Consider the following 21,807-nt stretch of genomic DNA (forward strand, 5'->3'; position numbering starts at 1 on the left):
TATCTCTATGTTAGATTCCATTGGCTTCTCTCAGAGTATTCATGAACCAACTCGCTGTTTTAATCACACCCTCTACCTTGTTTTTGTGTATGGTATTGAAATTTAACATTTAGTGGTGTTCCCACAGAATCCCTCTTTGTCCGACCACTGTTTGATAACTTTTGAGTTTGTATTGCTGAACTACACGCCAATGGGCAAAAATTTCTATACAAGATGTCTGTCTGATAGTGCTGTAGCTAAATTTAAGGATGCGATTCCATCAGCTCTAAATTCATTATCAAGTCACAAAGTAACGGAGGACTCCTATGCTAGTTTCAGTCCCTCCCAAATTGATCATCTTGTTGATAGTGCTGCAGGCTCGCTGCAAATGACACTGGACTCTGTAGCCCCTCTAAAAAAGAAAATACTAAAACAAAGACGGTTAGCTCCATGGTATAATACTGAAACTCGCAAATTAAAGCAAATATCTTGGAAACTTGAGAGGAATTGGCGTTCCACCAACCTGGAAAATTCTCCTTTAATTTGGCAAGATAGTATTAAAACTTATAGGAAGGCTCTCCGTAATGCCAGAGCAGCGTACTACTCGTCATTGATAGAGGAAAATAGGAACAACCCAAAGTTTCTTTTCAGCACTGTAGCCAGGCTGACAGAGAGTCACAGCTCTATTGAGCCAAGTATTCCCATAGCTCTCAGTAGTTACGACTTCATGAGCTTCTTTAATGATAAAATTCTAACTATTAGAAACAACATTCACCAAGACCTGCCCTCAACTGGCACCGACTTATCTCTAAACTCAGGAACCTTAGAAACAGCTGTAGAACCAGATATATGTTTAGACTGTTTTGCTTCCCTCAATCTTTACCAACTAACTTCAATAATTTCTTCATCTAAACCATCAACCTGCCTTCTAGACCCCATCCCGACAAGGCTGCTTAAAGAAGTTTTACCCCTAGTCAGCAACATTTAATTGGTATTAAAGAAATCGCTCTGAGCTGGTTTAAGTCTTATTTATCAGATCGATTTCAGTTTGTGCATGTTAATGAGTCCTCCATGCACGCCAAAGTTAGTCATGAAGGAAACACGCAACACTCGTTGTTATGCAGATGATACTCAGTTATATCTATTAGCTAAAAAAGTCCATTAAGACTCTTCAGCTGATCCAGAATGCTGCAGCACGTGTTCTGACAGGAACCAGGAAAAGAGATCATATTTCTCCTGTCTTAGCTTCTCTGCATTGGCTTCCAGTAAAATCCAGAATAGAATTTAAAATGATTCTTCTTACCTACAAAGCTCTTAATGGTCAGGCACCATCTTATCTTAAAGAGCTCATAGTACCTTACTACCCCACCAGAGCACTGCGCTCCCAGAATGCAGGGTTACTTGTGGTTCCTAGAGTCTCCAAAAGTAGACTAGGAGCCAGAGCGTTCAGCTATCAAGCTCCTCTCCTGTGGAATCAGGTTCCAGTTTGGGTTCAAGAGGCAGACACCATCTCCACATTTAAGAGTAGGCTTAAGACTTTCCTCTTTGATAAAGCTTATAGTTAGGGCTGGCTCAGGTGAGTCCTGAACCATCCCTTAGTTATGCTGCTATAGGCCTAGACTGCCAGGGGATTTCCCATGATGCACTGAGCTCCTCTCTCCTCTACTTTCTCTCCCTCTGTATTACTATTACTATTAAGGCTTTAAGAATATCTAAAACATCCTTTGTTTGTTCAGTCCAACACCATTGTATTGTAGGGTACAATGAACCTTGCATCAAACAGTGCAGTTTCAGATTGCAAGCACTACCTATCCAAGCATGTGATTGTGTGGATGCTCGAACTCATGAGATCTGTAAACTACCACTGCAATGTTACAGTAATATCTTTTATTAGCTTGATGTTGAACTAATCCATGCTTGTTGCATGAAAATGTTACACTGACTGCTTTAAGCCCACGTAATATGTTGGCTAGTGAGCTAGACTATTATAAATGAGATTGTTTCCACACTTCAGTATAACAGTTAGACTGCAGTAACTAACTTTAATTTAGTGAATGGGACTTCCTCTGTGTTGTTGGCCTGTGTCGTTATGCATTGTGTAAAACGTGGGTTAAGTAAGTTACAGCGACTGAGACGGTGGAGAAGCTGTGTACTTGAGTATCAGTAAAACAACAATAAATCGAAATAGAAACATTACAAAGCAAACAACGGCAGATCCATTGATGCAAATGTAGATGGCTGCCTCTGCCTTGCATCCCTACAAGCTCAGAATCAGAAATCAGAATCAGAAATACTTCGTTGTCACACCGAGGGGAAATTCTTGTGTTACAGTTGCACATTGCACATTAAGGCATAAGGAATAGAAATAACAATAGAAAGAAGGTAGATAAAGAAATAAATATAATGGTATAAATATTAAATATAAAGAAAATTAAAGCTGTGAATTTGCCACGAGCTTTGGATGCTGCACAAAGGTGTTAATCATCACTTCCTGTGTCCTCTTTGTGGCGCTACTGCGCACTTGGCGCTACAACAATTACAGAATAATGGCATGTATATGTGTTCAAGGTGGGACAGTTATCAAGCACATAAAGTCTGGTACAGATTTGAGCATATACAGTTAGATTACGACGACTTCCTGTTTCACGGCGAAGCATGGAACTTCACTTTGGTCGGACTCATTCTCTAGGAGGAGTTCGTTAAAGTACGCAGTATGTAAATCATACAAAAATGGTATTTTTCCTTTCTGGTAATATAATTCATGGCTTGAACAATCTTTTAATGTGAGCAATCTGTGAAAAGCATAGTAGCTGATACTTTACTTACTTACTGCTGTCTAACCCTGTAACTATTGATATGACCATCAGATGGTGCCAAAAAAATGCATTGAATCAGGTCAACTCCTTGTTACATTACTAGAACTGTTACTCTCCTACTTCTTTCATACTTCCTCCCAACTTTCTTTTCCCATCCCTTCTTCTTTTGTTGTTTTCTTCCTTAACTTATCCCTGCATCCTTCCCTCATTTCCTTATATCCTATCCTGCCTTATTTCTTCCCTAAATGATGAGTATTATGTTGACACTAAATATTACTTTTGTTATAAACATCAAAGTGTTTGTTGAAAACCATAACAATGTGTGCATGCAAGTGATTTCATTTCAACGTATACATATTATGCAATATGTATCACAAGTGTATTTCTATACAAAGGAATACTTTATATACTAGATAACTAGATGATAAAATGGAGGCCATCCAGAGTCCTGTTAGTTCGGCTTGTTAATCTAGTCAGTCTTGTCACGTTGGCTACTCTCAGTGCATGAAACAAGTGTGTGTGTTAATTTCCTTTCGGTGAAAAGGTGCCACAACTTTTAAAGAGGTTACTTCCCCAAACAAAAGACACAAAAGAGGATGGATGACTAAATCATGTGTGTGGAGATGATATTAAATAAGGTGATCTACATGGGAAACATATGTAAAAGCAATTAAGAATGCCTAAGAGCATCACTACATTATATTCTATTATATTGATATATTTGAATTGTCAGTGTTTCCCTTTATATTAAAAAAAACATTTCCATCATAAATTGGATATATATCATTATTGCAAAAAGAGAATGTTGTGCATTATAGCCTAAATTGTTATCACTAATTATTAGAGCAATCTACATTGTCATCTTTTAAAGTGTTATTTTATTGTATAAAGTTAGGATCGTCTTTTTACCTAGAACTTCTTATCCAGTAATGTCAAAAATATAGAAAAATCAACAACATAGTAATGAATGACAGCTGGAAAACAGTGTTAAATGGTAAAACAACACGTGTAAGCAGCATGACAGCAGAGGATAAGAAGTTCACCATAAGGAGAGGAGGGGGCAAACCAGCCAGAGAGGATATATCAGGCTGTCTGCAGACCACAGGACTGACACCATCCTCCAACCTGCAGGGATATTGTACAGGTTTATCCTGTATTGGAATAAATTCTTCTGCACCGACTCTTGACCGTCTCCCGAGAAGTTTTTGACTGCAAACCTATTGACTATAGTAGAAAGTTAATAGAGTATTTTTTGAGAAACGCTGGTGAAGGTGGGGACCAGGGACCAGGCTTTAACTGGCCCAGCCTGGCCGTTCATGTGATCCAACAAGAAATATAGTGTACATGGGAAATAAAGAAATATACAAAACTTTGATTTGTGCAAAAGAACGTATTGCATATACTGCAAACATGTAATCTGTTATATGGTTACAACTAGAGCCCGACCGATTTGGGTTTTCGGGGTGTGACGCCCTGTGGGGTCATGAGTGTGGCCTGTCTCTCTCTCTCTTGGAGGAGGGGCTGATTGCAGTGGCTCTGAGCACCTGGGATAATTGCCCTGTAGAGTATTTGGGACTGTTTTCTCATTCGGCAAGGAGCTGCTGTCAAGACCAGATCAGACCTCCCTGCGGCCGGCTCCCTGGTTTTCCATTTAGTTTGGTTTTCTTTGGTTGGACTGTTGCGTTGTGGTATTCGTCTTGTTTGCATGCTACAAGACCTTCACATATAATGTCATTTGTAATCTTCCCACCTGGAAGACGTAAACATGTCATCTGCTTAGATTGCGACACTGAGCGTTCTAAATTAAAAAAGAAAGCACTTGGGGCATCCATTTCAGTGACCGATGTAAAGCGTGACCTCACCAAAGCTGCTTTCACCCTCTCATTCAAATAAACACTTAACCAGATGATGGTCAGAGAAACCTACCGGAGAAATAACACAATCAATAATCCTGTTATTAAAATTTTTTGAAGCATAAATTCTGTCTAAGCGAGCAGCACTAACTCTGTTGTCAGAAATTTTAACCCACATATACTGTTTATCTGCTGGATGCTTAATTTTCCACATATCTAAAAGTTCAGCCTCTTTCACCAATCTTGACAAATAATTAGATGAAAGCAAGTGAGGCTCCACATTATTACGGTCAACATTGAAACATTCAGTACAATTCCAATCCCCACCAATAATAATGTCACCATCGCTAAAATCCTGCTTTAAGACATTAGCTAGCTTTATAAAAAACTGTAATCGCTCATTTCCTACATTCGGTGCATAAACATTTATAAAATAAATTTTCATCCCTTCAATAATAGTTTTTACAAGAAACAAGCGACCTTTTACAAATTCTTCAGTTTTTTCAATACTAACTTTTATGGCTGGAGAAAAAAGAACAGCAATTCCAGCACTCAAATTTGTGTCATGGCTAAGTACATGCTGACCTTTCCACCACATTCCCCACTCAACTTCATTATCCATATCGCTATGTGTTTCTTGCAATAGAATGACATGTAACTTTTTGTCTTGCATAATTTCAGACACCAAAACTCGTTTGTGACTATCCCTCCCACCATTAATATTTAATGAACCCACCCTCAAAAGATCCATATATAAGTTTAGGGAGGAGAGAAAAAAGACAACAGCAGAAAAAAACAGAAGAAACAAAGAAGAGAACACCGCCTGATGCATGGCTAAACGTTTACAAAAAAGCTTTCATCCTCTTCTTTTTATCCCCCATTCTACTTTTTCTAATGACTGTAACATGTTTCTTTAAACGAAAACGTTTCTTTTCACTCAACTGATCAAGATTCACAGTCTTTTGAAGAACCGCCACTGACCTCTCAAATTTTCCTACATCAGGGAAAAATTCTTTAATGTTTACTTGTTTTCCAAATGTCTCATCAAGGAACCCATTAATTTCCTCTAATGTATATAAAGAGGGGTCTTTGGTAGACATATCTTGAGAATCACCGTCAAGTCCACATACAGACCCTCCCTGGGAATCACATTCATAATCGAGAAGAGAAACATTTTCGTCAGATGCATTGTCATCATCTACTGCACTACCATCGTTACTGAAACACAACTCTCTTTTTCTTGTAGCCAACATAACAGACTCACACCTGCTTGGCCCTGCAATTTCCACACCATCATCTTGCTGCTCATCAGCATTGATATTTTGAACAGTATTTGCAATATTTTCATTTTGCTGACGTTCATACACATTAGTCACAACATTCTCATGTACTTCACTGGAGACGGCGCCGCACCAGAATCGCTCACCTCAGCTGGGCCTGCGTGTTCCTCTGGAGCCGCGCGCTCGCGCACCGCCGCATCTCCCTCTCCAGAGACAGTGGGCCCCTGCCTATCCTCTGGTGCGCGCTCTCTGTGTGGGCATACAAACCTTTTATGCCCTAAATCGCCACAATCGAAGCACCTTAAGCTACCAGTGCTTGCGTACACCATATACGTTTTACCTTCGTCTCGTACTCGGAATGAAACATCCAGCGTGTTTTCAGGGGAGTCTAGAAACATAAACACCGGTCTTCTGAAAGATTTGACGTGTTTCAGAGACGGGTGTTTACAGCCTAACGCAATTGTTTTGAAACCACTGGCAAATTTACCAAAACGTACTGGTTCCCGCTCCAACGCTTCATTCGGAATGAAAGGTGGAACATTCGATACCGTATTTTTAACTGTCGGCGCGTATAACGGGCTAACCTGAACAAAGGTGTCATTTATAACAAGGCCATTCTCGATTAAACGATTAACAAGGTTTTGTTCTTTCAAGAACACCACTACAGCTTTATTCATACGAGAAGCAGACACTATATCCTCGTGTCCTACTTCCCCTCCAGACGAAATAAGCACATCTTCCACTGTGACGCCATCCTCTGGCACACACCTGAAGCCATTATGCAAGGACAAAGACGGCATCTCTTCATGAGACGCCATCTCTTCCCGCGCAATAACCGCAACAAATAAAACCTAGGTCACAAACTTACTTTTAACCATGCAGAAAAAAAAGAACAAAAGTCCCCGTAAATAATACTAAGTGAAAACACACAGCTCAGATCTCACTCAACCCTGCCACTCACGCCAAACACCCGCACCGGAAGTATATGAGAGAGAGAGAGAGAGAGAGAGAGAGATAAGCATGTGTATTTTACCTTACACATAATCTGGGGTAATAACTACTTTCAAGCATATTCACATCTTGTTCATCCCATTACTCTTAGCACTCTTTAATGCTAACCAAAGCTACAAGAAACCATTACCTAACCACTATCTGGCTAAAACATGCCTAAACAGCACCCAGTGGCTCTTAATCATTATTGGTGCTACCACTACTGGTTCTGTCTCTGGCAGCAGATCAGTGTCCTCTTCACCAGATGCTTGACTATGTCCATCAGCTGTCTGAGGCGAATGCAGTTCATCAATGAGGTCACAAAAGACAAGCAGGCGCGCCAGCCTTTGGTCCTCCAGATCCCTCGTTTACTTCTCAAGTCAACAATGAAGTCAAAGAGTTCCACATCTGTCGCTTCCATGCTTGGAAAAGCTTGTCCCACCTCTTCTTGGCATGATACTGCAAGCTTGTACAGTAGATCTTTGTTGGCAGAGCTGGTCAGCCAATGAAGCCGTTGTTGGATGTCCCATCACAATTCTTGTACAGTGGCCATCTGTGTATATATATGTATATCATAAGTCTGTCGCTTAGTCCATCAGCTCAGGAAACAGGGAATGAGGATACCGCAGAACTTGGAGGATTAGCACCAGTCCACCAGGAGGCGCCAAAATCTGTTGCCTCCCTAGATTGATGGCCAGGGTGGCAGTAGGTCCTTCAATCTGACTGTGATAAAGAATACACACACATTGAGGTGGTGTTAACTTCAAGGCAGGAGGATTTATTCTGCCTCTCCAAACATACTTCAGGTATCAAACATGTCACTGGTAACATATGACCTTTGGTGTAGTCTCGTTCTTAAGGCTGTTTCACAGCACTGAGCTAGTAACAGTTTCTTCATATGTTCATTTACTTCATAAGACTGTTACTCTACTATGGCTACTTCAAACATATTCACTTCAAACATAGTTTGAATCCAAGTCCAAGAAATAATAAATGCATAGGCCGAAACTGTCTCATCATGGATTGTTGTTAGTTTGGCCCCGCTGAATCGTGGGGCTGAAGAATTCTCGCTACTCCTCTCCCTCCACGAATGGCTCCAGTCGGCCTGCAGAATCCACGGTTTTACTTTTATTGACAATTTTAATTTGTTCTGATACCGTTCGTCCTACTTCAGGGCTGATGGGGTCCACCCCAACAGACAAGGAAGCCACATGTTGGCTGCTAACATCCAGCACGCTGTGCAGTGTGCTCCACGTGATTGTTTACACCTCACACCCCCTCTCTGCATGCATGCTCTCACTCTACCCCAACAGCCGCAGAGATAAGTCCTCCATCTAGCACTGCCCCCCCCGCTGCCCCTTACCACAAAAGACACATTCAGCTGTCAAACTCATCCCACCCAGAGGCCCATAGTGACGGTGACTGTCCCCAGACCATTTGGGGTGATTAAACCAGACTGAATAGAGGAGGGGCTGTGGAGTAGAGCCTTGCACAGGCCCAAAACTCCGACAGACAGTTTAAGCTAACATGAAACTAGGTTGTTTCTAAAACAGGATTGACAGCGCTGCAGCAGCTTCAGAGAAATCACACATTCACCTCCCAGCGTCTCATGAACAAGAACTCATTGTGAGAAATGGTTCACATTTTTCTTTTGTTTTAATTATGTGGCCAGGCCAGGAATGATGAGGCCAAACACACAATACATTTTATGGGTTTTTATTTCCTGACTGGACTCAAATGAGAACAGCGTTAATCATGTAAAGTCAAGGGTTTAAGGCAGTTGGTGGTTATACAAAACACAGGAATACTTTCTTACTTGCCCTTTGGTTATTGCATCTGATCTCAACTATGTGACTTAACAGTACTCTATAGTATCACTTTACCATACCACAATATGTAAACAGCTGCCATAAACTAGTTTACAGGTGCTGGTCATATAATTAGAATATCATCAAAAAGTTGATTTATTTCAGTAATTCCATTCAAAAAGTGAAACTTGGATATTATATTCATTCATTACACACAGACTGATATATTTCAAATGTTTATTTCATTTAATTATGATGATTAAACAGACTAATGAAAATCCCAAATTCAGTATCTCAGAAAATTTGAACATTACTTAAGACCAATACAAAAAAGGATTTTTAGAAATGTTGGCCAACTGAAAAGTACGAACATGAAAAGTAAGAGCATGTACAGCACTCAATACTTAGTTGGGGCCCCTTTTGCCTGAATTACTGCAGCAATGCGGCGTGGCATGGAGTCCATCAGTCTGTGGCACTGCTCAGGTGTTATGAGAGCCCAGGTTGCTCTGATAGTGGCCTTCAGCTCTTCTGCATTGTTGAGTCTGGCGTATCGCATCTTCCTCTTCACAATACCCCATAGATTTTCTATAGGGTTAAGGTCAGGCCAGTTTGCTGGCCAATTAAGAACAGGGATACCGTGGTCCTTAAACCAGGTACTGGTAGCTTTGGCACTGTGTACAGGTGCCAAGTCCTGTTGGAAAATGAAATCTGCATCTCCATAAAGTTGGTCAGCAGCAGGAAGCATGAAGTGCTCTAAAACTTCCTGGTAGACGGCTGCGTTGACCTTGGACCTCAGAAAATACAGTGGACCAACAGCAGCAGATGACATGGCACCCCAAACCATCACTGACTGTGGAAACTTTACACTGGACTTCAAGCAACGTGGATTCTGTGCCTCTCCTCTCTTCCTCCAGACTCTGGGACCTTGATTTCCAAAGGAAATGCAAAATTTACTTTCATCAGAGAACATAACTTTGGACCACTCAGCAGCAGTCCAGTCCTTTTTGTCTTTAGCCCAGGCGAGACGCTTCTGACGCTGTGTCTTGACACAAGGAATGCGACAGCTGAAACCCATGTCTTGCATACGTCTGTGCGTGGTGGTTCTTGAAGCACTGACTCCAGCTGCAGTCCACTCTTTGTGAATCTCCCCCACATTTTTGAATGGGTTTTGTTTCACAATCCTCTCCAGGGTGCGGTTATCCCTATTGCTTGTACACTTTTTTCTACCACATCTTTTCCTTCCCTTCGCCTCTCTATTAATGTGCTTGGACACAGAGCTCTGTGAACAGCCAGCCTCTTTAGAAATGACCTTTTGTGTCTTGACTTCCTTGTGCAAGGTGTCAGTGGTCGTCTTTTGGACAGCTGTCAAGTCAGCAGTCTTCCCCATGATTGTGTAGCCTACAGAATTAGACTGAGAGAACATTTAAAGGCGTTTGCAGGTGTTTTGAGTTAATTAGCTGATTAGAGTGTGGCACCAGGTGTTTTCAATATTGAACCTTTTCACAATATTCTAATTTTTTGAGATTCTAATTTTGTGGTTTCATTAGTTGTCAGTTATAATCATCAAAATTAAAAGGAATGAACACTTGAAATATATCAGTCTGTGTGGAATGAATGTATACATTATGCAAGTTTCACTTTTGGAATGGAATTACTGAAATAAATCAAGTTTTTGATGATATTCTAATTATATGACCAGCACTTGTACACTCACTCTGGTAGACTTCAGTTACTGCTGAACTGGAACTCTACTTTACTACTTGCAATATCAGAATATATCAATAATATAGAATAATATCAAAAGCTGCATAGTGAAATTTCTGAAATTCTTGTTAGTTGAATTGTCATGTTTGTTTCAACTCTCCTGAAGTTTAATTTCTTAATCGAAAATTTAAGAACCCCTAGAAATAAGAAATGTTAGTTGGAAAGTCACAATGTGCAAAGAACATACTTTATGTTTCATCGTATTATCATTGTTATGCCTGTTGTTTTAATTTAAATGCTAAAGATGAAGTAATTTTGTAACCTCTAGTTGCTCCAGAGGCGTGCGACCTTACATAAATTAGCAATTGTAAGCCGCTTTGGATAAAAGCACCAGCTAAATGAATAAATGTTTTAATAAAGGTTTTACAAAAACTACAATATGCTCATAAAATATGTTGCACTATTAAGAATTTAAGACAGTCAGCAGAATGTGGTGTAACTGGATCGGCCACAAAATCTTATAATTTTTAACAAGTTACAGATGTTATCAAATGTGATCTTTTCCTCAGTCCCAATGTGCAGGTGTTAGTATTTCCAGTAAGAGTGACATTTTGTAAACTAAGTAATTAATTAAAACAAAAGAAAAATGTGAACCATTTCTCACAATGACTTCTTTTTAATGACACAGTGAGTTGTGAATGTGTGATTTCTCTGAAGCTGCAGTCATTCCTCTTTTAGAAACAACCTAGTTTCATGTGAAAGCCACTACTGAAAACAATTAGCTTAAACCTGTCAGCCAATCAGAGGCAGAGTAGGGTGTTTTGTTTGTTTCAAGTCCGCCATTATTATCCTGCCATAATCATTTACAAGAAAGTTAAGTAACAGCTAAGAACATAAGCCCCCACTACACGCGGGAGTGCGCAGTGCTGCTCATTATTACTACTATTGCACCGTAGCAGTTTATTCCCTCAGTGAAGAAGATATAAGATTAGAGTGCTGACTGGTTTGAGTGTTGGAGAGTGAGCTTGTGGTTGTGGTTAGAGTGTGTGTGAGTGAGGAGAGACTGTTAATGTGTGAAGCATCTTCACACATTTACAGCCTCTCACATAGATGAGTCCTTCCCTTCTGACAATGTGTCATAGAACATCTTTGATAAGAGATATCTTTAAAACATTACAAAACTAATTTCTTTATAAATCTATAAAAGTTTAAGGCCTTTAGTCATGTCAGAGTTTCCTCCTGCTTCATGCTCATGCAAGTATTTGGGATTCATATAACGTACTGAAATGACCAGAAGTATTCTGTTAAAACATACTGATAAGTATTTATGTCTGGTTTAATGCTGGCAGACACAGCCAGCTAGCATTTAATGTAAACTGGCTTACTTGTGCATTTGTGATTCTATTACTTGGTTTTGGTTTTCAGGCTGTTCGTTTGGTTCTGAATAAACTGTTCCTTGACTAGGGAGATAAACCCAACACAGGTGAATGCACACGACCTTGTGAATAAGTGTTCATGGATACACACCACACAAACACGTATGTTACATGCATACACACACTCATAAAAAAGCACACTCATGCTATGAAACTGCAGTCCGCCCACATAGTTTGGATGTGTAAATGTGCAAATTGTGCGTGAGGACTTGTGACTTTCTTATTCACGAATGCAAGGTATATATAGTAGACCATTAGTCCTGAACACATGCTGAGGACCAGTAGTCTGATCAAAATCTGGTGAGTTTAACTTTCTAATTAACTTTTGATATAAAATTTCTGGACATTTTGGCATTTACCATGCCAATGTTTTAATTTATGTTCGTAACACAGTGTTCATTATTGTAGAATTTTTTGTGTATGTGCGTTTATAGAGGAACTATTTTTCTGCCTGCAATGATGAAGGGAAACATGATGGTCTTTGCTCCACTGTGTTTGCTCCTTTGCTGGATGCTGCCTGTAGACTCCATGATGGTAAGTGGAACATGTGAAAAATCAGTGGACATTCCCAAAATGTCAGGGGTGTTTACAAAATTACTTTTAAAAAACACCACATCAGAAAAGGTTTAGCAATGAATTTTCTTAATTTAGAGATCAGGTGCATTTAAGCATAAATACAATTTAGTTAATTTGTGCTAATAGCTCTTCTATATGCAATCAAATAGGTTGAGGCACCAGTTATAAGCACAGACCCTGCATTTTGCACATAGCATTTGTTGCATGGGTACCTTTTGTTCTACTGTTATTTACAGTGACATTGTGCAAGTGTTAGCTTAAATATTTTGGCTGCAATGTTGCTTGGATACATGAAAACTGCAATGACATACATGCTGTCATCAAGGCCGGGTTTTTATGTAGACATAAAAATAAAGAACTGTTTTAACAGTGTCTGTTCATTTAATGACCTCTCTTCATCTTTCCATTGTTCCCCCTTTAGATCCGTTCCAACTTAATTCTACAAGATGCCAAAATGAACACCACGTTGAGCATGGTTACAGAGTCAGTTGATGACAGCTACATCGGCTGCAACAAAGAAATGGCAGAAAAAATCTACAAGACATACTTTGAGGAAGAAAAGAATGCGTCACGATTTAGAGTCGCCTGGCAGGAAGCAGAAAATTGTAGTGAAAATAGCTTAAGAAATAGAGATAAAAAGGATAAGAATCTAACCAAAGATCACATGCAAGCAATCTGTGTTTATACATCTAGGTGTTTGTACAAGGAGTTTAATGATGCAGTCCGGACAGAAGGAAGGAATTACAATTCCTCATTCAAATTTCACTCTTTACATTTCCTGCTGACATCTGCCATACAGATCTTAAAACAATCCGGCAAACTGTGTTACTCTACTTACAGACGAACCAAAGTTGTGTTTATTGGCAAAGTCAACGACATATTTCGCTTTGGGTCATTTGCCTCCAGCTCTCTCAAAACAAACTTGAAAGACTTTGGTAACAAGACCTGCTTTAAAATTAAGACCTGTTACGGTGCTTATTTGAAAAATTATTCATATTATGATCAAGAGGAAGAAGAAGTGCTCATTCCCCCTATGAGAAGTTCAAAATAACTAAGACAACTAATGGTCAGAGTACAATTCAAGGTCTGAATGATTGTGAAATTGTCTATGAAGTGGAAAGTGTAGGGCAGGAGAGCAATCTGAAGTGCATGCTTGTGAGCTGATACCTGGTGTGAGATGCAACACACCTGAGCATGCGGGGCTCCTTCTCCTGGCCTGCCGACTGATTCTGTTCAGTTTGTTTCTTTGTCTTTTACACCCATACACACCTACAGTTGTATATTTTGCTTAATTTACTTATTAAAATATCTAGTATTACCTTCATACCCTCTTTCGTCCAGTGTTTTTTCTCCAACTGGTGAAAAAAACATCCTGCCATCTTCAAACCTTTTAACGCTCTCACAACTTAATTAATTATGATATATAACATATCTAAACATTATCTTCAATCTATAACTTGCTCAGAGTTTGTTTCATCATTGTGGGCTTTTGTTTTACGCAGTCCTCTAGCAACATGTTACTGTGTACAAGACATTTTTGATAAGTTGCTTGAATTTGTTGGAAAAATTCCTGCTTTTGTAAAGTGAATTCTATCATTAAACTGCTTAATGCAATATTATTGCTTGTATGCTCTTATTTCTTTGTGTAATGTTTATTTCATTACATACACTGACCTTGAAACCTAAAACTAATAGCTGGTGCTTCTGTTACAGTCAAAGATAATGGAAGACAATCATTTTCCAAATGGAACATTTTTAAAATCTTTCAGTGAACCCCATCATCAAATAAAATTTTTATCCTTTCAAACAGAGTGGCAAAGTTGGAGAGAATATACTGGGCGGTCAGGGTTTTGTCCATTTTCACATTGACGGTGTTTCGGGCATTTTAGAATTTTAAGGTACAACGCTGTACACAGAAGTCGACCATGTTTTGGGTGGGTTGCCTTCCGCTAACTCCACAGTTGCCTTATTTACATGTTGTATCCTCGTAGTTTTCAGATTAAAACCAGATGTGTGCCTGTTTTTTGTTATTTCTTAATCCTATTATGGAGTTTGTCTTAAATGGGTGACACCTGCAAAACCACCATTATGCACTTAAGTCTATCAAAAACAGTGTTGGGCAGAAAGGAAGAAAGACGAGAGTTAATGGCTTTTTACTTGCGAGGAGAACGGACAGAGATGTACTCAGTTACAAACTCCAACCGCTCTGAGGTATCTCTTCCGTTTCCTCTCTTTTTATTATATTCAGGGCGTTCCTAGTTACATGCATGTTGCTGCTCTAAGGGAAAGGGGGGTGCAGCAGCAACATGAAACGTGATCAACGTGACATACATTATTGTACAGTATTGTTCCAGGAACTATGTACGTTAAGCTCAGTCGCTCCTCAGGGCCAGGACTCGGGTTGCTGTTATTTTGTTGTTGTTGTTGTCTGCTCCGTATGTCATTTCCTTCAGTCACACCATCCGCTGTAGACTTCCTGTCAGTACATTTCTGCAGACAGACTTACACACTTGCATTAGTACACGTCTGGAGAATATATATATATATATATATATCTTGTTTCAGATTGCATGAGCGAGTGTAAATGTAAGATAACTCATATACATACTGGTTCCAACATTTCCCTCCTGTTTATCACATATTTGCTCACATTCTCATTTCACTTGAGCTCAGTCACTTCGTTTCAAGATTTTCGACTGCAAGGTCATTTTTATGAGCCCAAATATGTTTAAACTCAGAGTTATGTTGTATTTTATACAAAGGAGACACGCTCATAATCTATCCTCATTATCTGTATCACTATCACTCGAGTGATCCATATCACCTAAGAGTGGATACAACTGAGACATTCTGTGTTCAACAGGTGATATAGCGGTGGTACTGAGTCGATGCAAAAACGTCCGCAAACAGGGGATAAAACAACATCCGCATAAGGTCAGAACCACAACGAGGACTGTTAGCGATGTTAGGGCTGAGGTCACCATGACTTCCTGTCTTTCTGATCATTTGTCATATACCACGTATAGGTGGCGTACTCACTGCCTTTTATGCCCTTACTAGTGAGACTAGAAAAGGGGATCACAACTGACACGCTGGTATTCGTTGGAATGCACACTTGTAGTCCATGTGTGTAATAATTGTTTTCTTGGCAAAACCCTGTCTCTGATACAGGTAGAGGCCAAACCCCCAGGTACGTCAGCAGCATTACCATCCACGCCTTATGGGCCATTCCTCCCGCTTTGCTCACCTACTAAGGTTGGCAGCCCGTGGTTTTCTTCACTGACTTTCGGGCCTATCCAGGTTCTAAACGTCTGAATCCACCCTATTATCAGACTTTGGCTTGCCTTCCTTGTTGGAGCTTGTAACAGCAGAAATGACCTTTTTACAGTGAGTGAGATGAATCCAGGTAGACCTCTCAGCTATTTTAATTGCTGTGGGGGTGGTCAACAGTACCTGAAAAGGTCCTTCCCACTTTGGCGAGTGCCAGTGCTTCTTCTTTATACTTCTTACTAATGCCCAATCGCCTGGCTCCACTAATTCAAGTGCCTGGTGGGAGACAGAAGATACGTCATTAACATTCTTTTGTTGTTGTTTTTCTATGATTTTTCTCATATAATCAGCCAGACATTGGTTTTTAAACTGTGGTAGTCTATATGGTCGCCTGAAGATAGTCTTGTATGGAGTTAACCCTGTTGTGCTCGTGATGTTTATATACATTTTCACAAGATCCAAGCATTTAGTCCATGGTCTTCCTGTTTCTTCCATGCACTTTTTCAATCTATTTTTTATAGTTCCATTCATGCGCAATGGTGTTTTAACTTCATGTGGAACATTGTTCCTATTTTTTCGATTAATTGATTGACAAAGTGTGTTCCATTATCACCATAGATTGTTTCTGGGATACCATATCTTGGAATGATATCTTTGCATAATGCTTTCGCAACTGTTAGTGCGTCAGGATGTTGGGTGGGAAACAGTTCTATCCATTTTTTATTATCACTAGACAGTACTTTTTACCTTCGCTCTTGCTCAGCTCTATGAAGTCCATATGTATTATTTGGAACGGATACTGGGGTTCAGGAAACCGACCTCTCTTTGGGCGTAAATTACCTTGTGGATTATGTTTAGCGCAGGTCAGGCATGCTCTACAGAAATTTTTTGAAAAGGTGTTGAAACCAAAGGTAGTGTAGTATTGTTGTACTTGAGTGACCATCTCTCCTGTTGAGACATGAGTTACTCCATGGCTCAATATCGCCACCCATTTGTTCCTAGGAAGTATAGGTTTATCAGCTGGTCAGACATACAGGTCACCTTTCAACTGTGCGCCATGACATAACCAGACGTCTTTTTCAGTCTGGGGACTTTGTTGTTGCATGTCTTTAAGAATCGAATGGTCTAATACGTCGTGTGTTATTACTGCAAGAACATTGTGTTTCCCCGTAGCTGCTGCTTTAGCCATTCTGTCTGCAAAAGCGTTTCCTACAGACACCTCATCCGTTCCAGATGTATGTGCTGCACATTTGCAGATGGCTGCTGTCTCTGGGAGCTGTACGGCATCAAGCAGTTCAGTCAGAATTTTGGCATGTGTTACTGGCTTCCCTGTAGATGTTATCATGCCCCCGTTTTTCCAGTACTGGGCAAACACATGCACAGTAGCATATGCATACTGGCTGTCTGTGTATATAGTGGCCGTCTTTCCTTTCATTAGTTTACATGCCTCAGTTAGTGCTATTAGCTCGGCTGCCTGTGCAGAGCAACTGGGTAGTACTTGTTCCGCTTTTAGTACTGCGGTCTTTGTCACCACAGCATAACCTGTTAATGTTTCTCCGAACTCATTTTTTCGCGAAGAACCATCTACAAAGATAACTTCCCCTTCCTGGAGAGGTTGATCTTTAAGGTCAAGTCTACTTTAGTTGTTGCTTCAGCTACTGTCTGACAGTCATGCTTTTCTCCGTCGTCCGCTGTTCAGGGTGGTGCATCTTTCTATAGTCACATGTGGTTGTGACAGTAAAACTGACATACAGGAAAGATGTCGAGCGGGTGACAAAAACATCATGTTTGTCTGGAGAAGTAGAGCTGAAACCGCATGCGGGACTTTTAAGGTCAGGGGATGAAAGAGTACTATTGTAGCGCTTACTTCTACTGCCACTGAGGCTGCGATTACTGCGCGTACACAATGTGGTAATGCGCATGCCACACTATCCAGTTTAGAGGAAAAATATGCAATTGGTCTCATTTTATCCCCATGTTGTTGAGTTAGTACTGATGTCATAAACTGTCCCTTACAGTGTACCATCTGGACAAAGGGTTTGTTATAGTCTGGTAGTGCTAGTGCTGCACTAGACACCAAGACTTGTTTTATTTTACGAAAAGCTTCTTCAGCTTCTTCTGTCCACTTTAGTAATGCGTTCATTTTAAGATCTTCTTCATACATCAGCTTGTTTAAAGGTGAGGTTATCTCTGCATAATTTGGCACCCATGTTCTACAGTAATTGGTTAGGCCCAAAAAGTACATCATTTGTTTTTTGGTCTGCGGTTTGGGTGCTTTGAGGACAGCTGCTTTTCTGTCCGAGATAAGTGTCCTTCCCCCTGCACTCAGACTATGACCTAGATATTTCACTTCCCTTTTGCACAGCTGAAGTAAATTTTTGCTCACTTTGTGGCCTTCTCTAGCCAAATGTTGCAGTAGTGCTACAGTGTCTTTCTTACAGGTTTTCTCATCAGGGGATGCTAACAGGACATCATCCACATAGAGCAGAATCTGGCTATCACCAGGTGGCTGGAATTTTCCCATACTTGCACTCATAACTTGTGAAGAAACAGTTGGACTTTCGGAAAAACCCTGGGGGAGCCTGCTATACGTATATCTTTGTCCCCCAAAAGTGAATGCAAACCAGAATTGACTATCTTTGTCCACTGGTACTGAGAAGAATGCGTTACTAATGTCCACTACAGTAAAACTTTGGGAGATGGGAGTATTACAAGGAGAGTCTTCACATTTAATTATTACTCCTGCTCGGAGTAAATCTTCTATTACTGGCTTTATTCCATCTTGTGTGTCCTGTTTTAGAGGATATTGTCTGACGTGGGGTCTATAATCTGATTTTGGTCTTATTTTTACAGGATCACGCCCTCTACTAGACCTACGTCACTAGGCCCTTTAGACCACACCTTCTCTGGGACATCTTGTAGCAGTTCTTCCTCTTCCTGCGTTAACACCATTATTTCTCATTCATCTATAGAATGGAGGTGTAGTCCTTCCTGGACCTGGGCTGACCAGAACAAAGCTTTCCTGGTCAATGCGGTTTTAGCACTTGACCACGTATTTACAGATGTGGCCACCCATCAGTCGCATTCTCTCCCTGCTGCACCATTTTTCCCAGATCTTTCCACTGCAGGTTTTTGCTTTTGTACAGGGAAACGTGTGGTGGCACCCACATTTTATACAGCTGCATGACTTTATCGGTCAGGGTTACTCCTGCGACTGATGTGCTGTCTGCATCAGAATACATGTAGTTTAGGGGGTTAACCCTAACCCCACTATTACAGACTACATGGATGCAATAAAGAAAAAATATGATATTTTCGTCGTCGCCTGCTTAAAAAAGCTATATTTAATGCAATAAACCATGAAAACCATCATAAAGAAGCTTATAATGCAAATTAATATCTTCTAATACACCTGGAATGCATTTGTAAATTTTATGAAAATAAACTAAAATACAATAGTTATCATACAATATTTTCAAAATATACCAGGCGAGTGTCCATATTTTAGCAATATTTACTGTTAAAATGTTGATATAGTAGATATCTTTAAAACACTTTCTGTCCATGGTGTGGTTTGTGTTCATGTTTTCCTGTTTAAGTCTTCTGTGTTTCTCTATGTAGCCTTGTTTATTATTTTATTCATTCACGTGTTCACGTTTTAGTTTAGTTTTAGTCCTGGGTTCTATTCATTCACAGCTAAATCCAGGCAAGCAAAGCAAAACAAACAATATAACCACGTGAAAAATCTGTCACCTTTGAGAGTGCACAGCAGGTGAGAGCCCAAATGCAAGACACTGAGAACAGAGATCCAGTTCCAGGGAATTTAATCCAAAACATGGAAAAACAAATCTTAGAGATAGTGGTGGCTGACAAGATCCAAAACAACTCTACACATAGCTCCAAAGCAAGAAGAACACTCTTCATACAACAGAACGTATACACACTGCAATGACCAGACAGGGAACGAACAGAAACACCAACCATTTATACACAGGGTCTAACGAGCAGGGCGGGAGCCACACAGGTGAGAGGGATCAGGACTAACAAGACAGGCAGGCAGAGGGTTTCTGGAGTAACAGAAAGGATACAGGACTAAAAGACTAAACACAGACATTATCAAAATAAGACATAACAGATCAGAATAACATAAATAACAAACTAATCCAGACACAAGCAGACAGATTACAAATAAACTACAGCCAACAGGAAAAACAGACTGAAGCTTGGATTAAACAGAACACAGAGCAGACAAAGCCGAAAATAATGTAAACACAGAACAAGGAGTAAATACAAAAGACTTTAACTAAGACGCAGAACTAAAATGCAGGGCTAAACCTAAGATACAAGACAGACAGGTACAAATGAGCAAAACTGAAAATGCAAATAAACAATGGAATAAACAAGGCTACAGACGTAGGGTGTAACTTCCTGGTTAACCCGTACTACGAAAGGTGGATAGGTGTTGCCCCAGGTCTGTTGCCATGGCAATTAATGCTGCATCTCTAAACTGCTCCGAGCAGGTTTTATTTGTGGTTAACTCGAGGTTACTCTGCACGTGTTAATAACCGAGAAAAAACCTCCTAGATGAGTGTAAAATTTACAACAAGAAAAATGGGAAATTCCCTGAAATTAATGTCATAAAAAATCACTCTGTTTTCTTCTGAATAGGCCCAATCCAAGGCAAAGTCTCTAAGGTGCATGATAGTGATTGTGGGCTAAACTCAGGAGTATTTCCTCACTGCTAAAGCCGATTGCAATGTGACTATAATCTCAGAGAATATTCAGGTTTTTTACTTGTAGATTAATCTTGGAAATTCTGTCTCGGATTATTACCCCTCTCCGCTGTATCCTTTTTATCTGTTAGAATGGACCTTATGTGCAGTTGTACCTTTACAACTTAATCATATTACACATAAAAGAAGAGCCCATAAAATACATAATAGAGATTTGCACAACAATAAGAACACTGTGAAGATAATTAGACTACAAATTTACTCAATGCGATGCCAACAAGCCTCCCTGGCTTTGTCGTCCGCCACAATATTAGATTAACATGTCTTTACATTCATAATTTCCTGACACTACCAACGTGCATTCCTCTGGAGAAATATAGAGCATACACTGTTGCGAACGTCCACCCTTTTATGCGAACACGCACCAACTCCAATTAAGTTAACACGGGGTTAACACGGACTCAAGTAACCAACATCTTATCCACCTTCGTAGTACCGTTTAACTCCAGTGTAGGCAGTCAGAGTATGAGTTTAACCGGAAAACCCAGAGTTAACTCTGAGTAGGTTGAACTCCCTTCGTAGTACAGGCCACAGGAACATCTCCATCAATCTTCACCGCTTATCTGGGGTCGGGTCGCGAGGGCAGCAGCTTCAGCAGGGGACCCCAAACTTCTCTTTCCAGAGCCACATTACTAAGCTCTGACTGGGGGATCCCGAGGCGTTCCCATGGCAGTGTGGAGATATAATCTCTCCACCTCGGTCTTCCCCGAGGCCTCCTCCCAGCTGGACGTGCCTGGAACACCTCCCTAGGGAGGCGGCTAGATGCCCTAACCACCTCAACTGGCTCCTTTCAATGCAAAGGAACAGCGGCTCTACTCTGAGCTCCTCGCGGATGGCCAAGCTTCTCACCCTATCTCTAAGAGTCACAAGCCACCTACCTGAGGAAACCCATTTCGGTCGCTTGTACCCGCGATCTTGTTCTTCGGTCGTGACCCAGCCTTCATGACCATAGGTGAGGGTAGGAATGAAAATCGAGAGCTTTCTCTTACGGCTCAGCTCTCTTTTCGTCACAACGGTGCAGTAAAGCGAGTGCAATACCGCCTCCGCTGCTCCGATTCTCCGGCCAAACTCCTGCTAAAATCTCACCTCACTCGTGAACAAGACCCCGAGGTACTTGAACTCCTTCACTTGGGGTAAGGACTCATTCCCTACCTGGAGTTGGCACTCCACCGGTTTCCTGCTGATAACCATGGCCACGGACACAGCTCTCGCTTTGGATGTACAGGCCCTGAGAAGGGCCCCCCTCACCCCATACTCTCACAGTATCTCCCGTGGGACTCGGTCATACGCCTTCTCCAGATC

The 21,807-nt window shown here is 40.6% G+C and overlaps 1 protein-coding gene across 1 annotated transcript; it reads left to right on the forward strand.

Moving 5' to 3' along the window:
* The first annotated feature begins 12,032 nt into the window (after positions 1 to 12,032).
* LOC119916272 (ecto-ADP-ribosyltransferase 5-like) lies at positions 12,033 to 14,038 on the forward strand. The gene is given in 4 exon segments (XM_038736231.1): positions 12,033 to 12,166; positions 12,301 to 12,400; positions 12,864 to 13,473; positions 13,476 to 14,038. Coding segments are annotated over 3 exon segments (819 nt in total). The 5' UTR covers positions 12,033 to 12,166; positions 12,301 to 12,322; the 3' UTR covers positions 13,607 to 14,038.
* Positions 14,039 to 21,807: the final 7,769 nt, after the last annotated feature.

This window comes from Micropterus salmoides, unplaced genomic scaffold (genome assembly GCF_014851395.1).
Source record: "Micropterus salmoides isolate LMB-PRFRI ecotype aquatic unplaced genomic scaffold, ASM1485139v1 Ms_hic_scaffold_21, whole genome shotgun sequence".
NCBI lineage: Eukaryota > Metazoa > Chordata > Actinopteri > Centrarchiformes > Centrarchidae > Micropterus > Micropterus salmoides.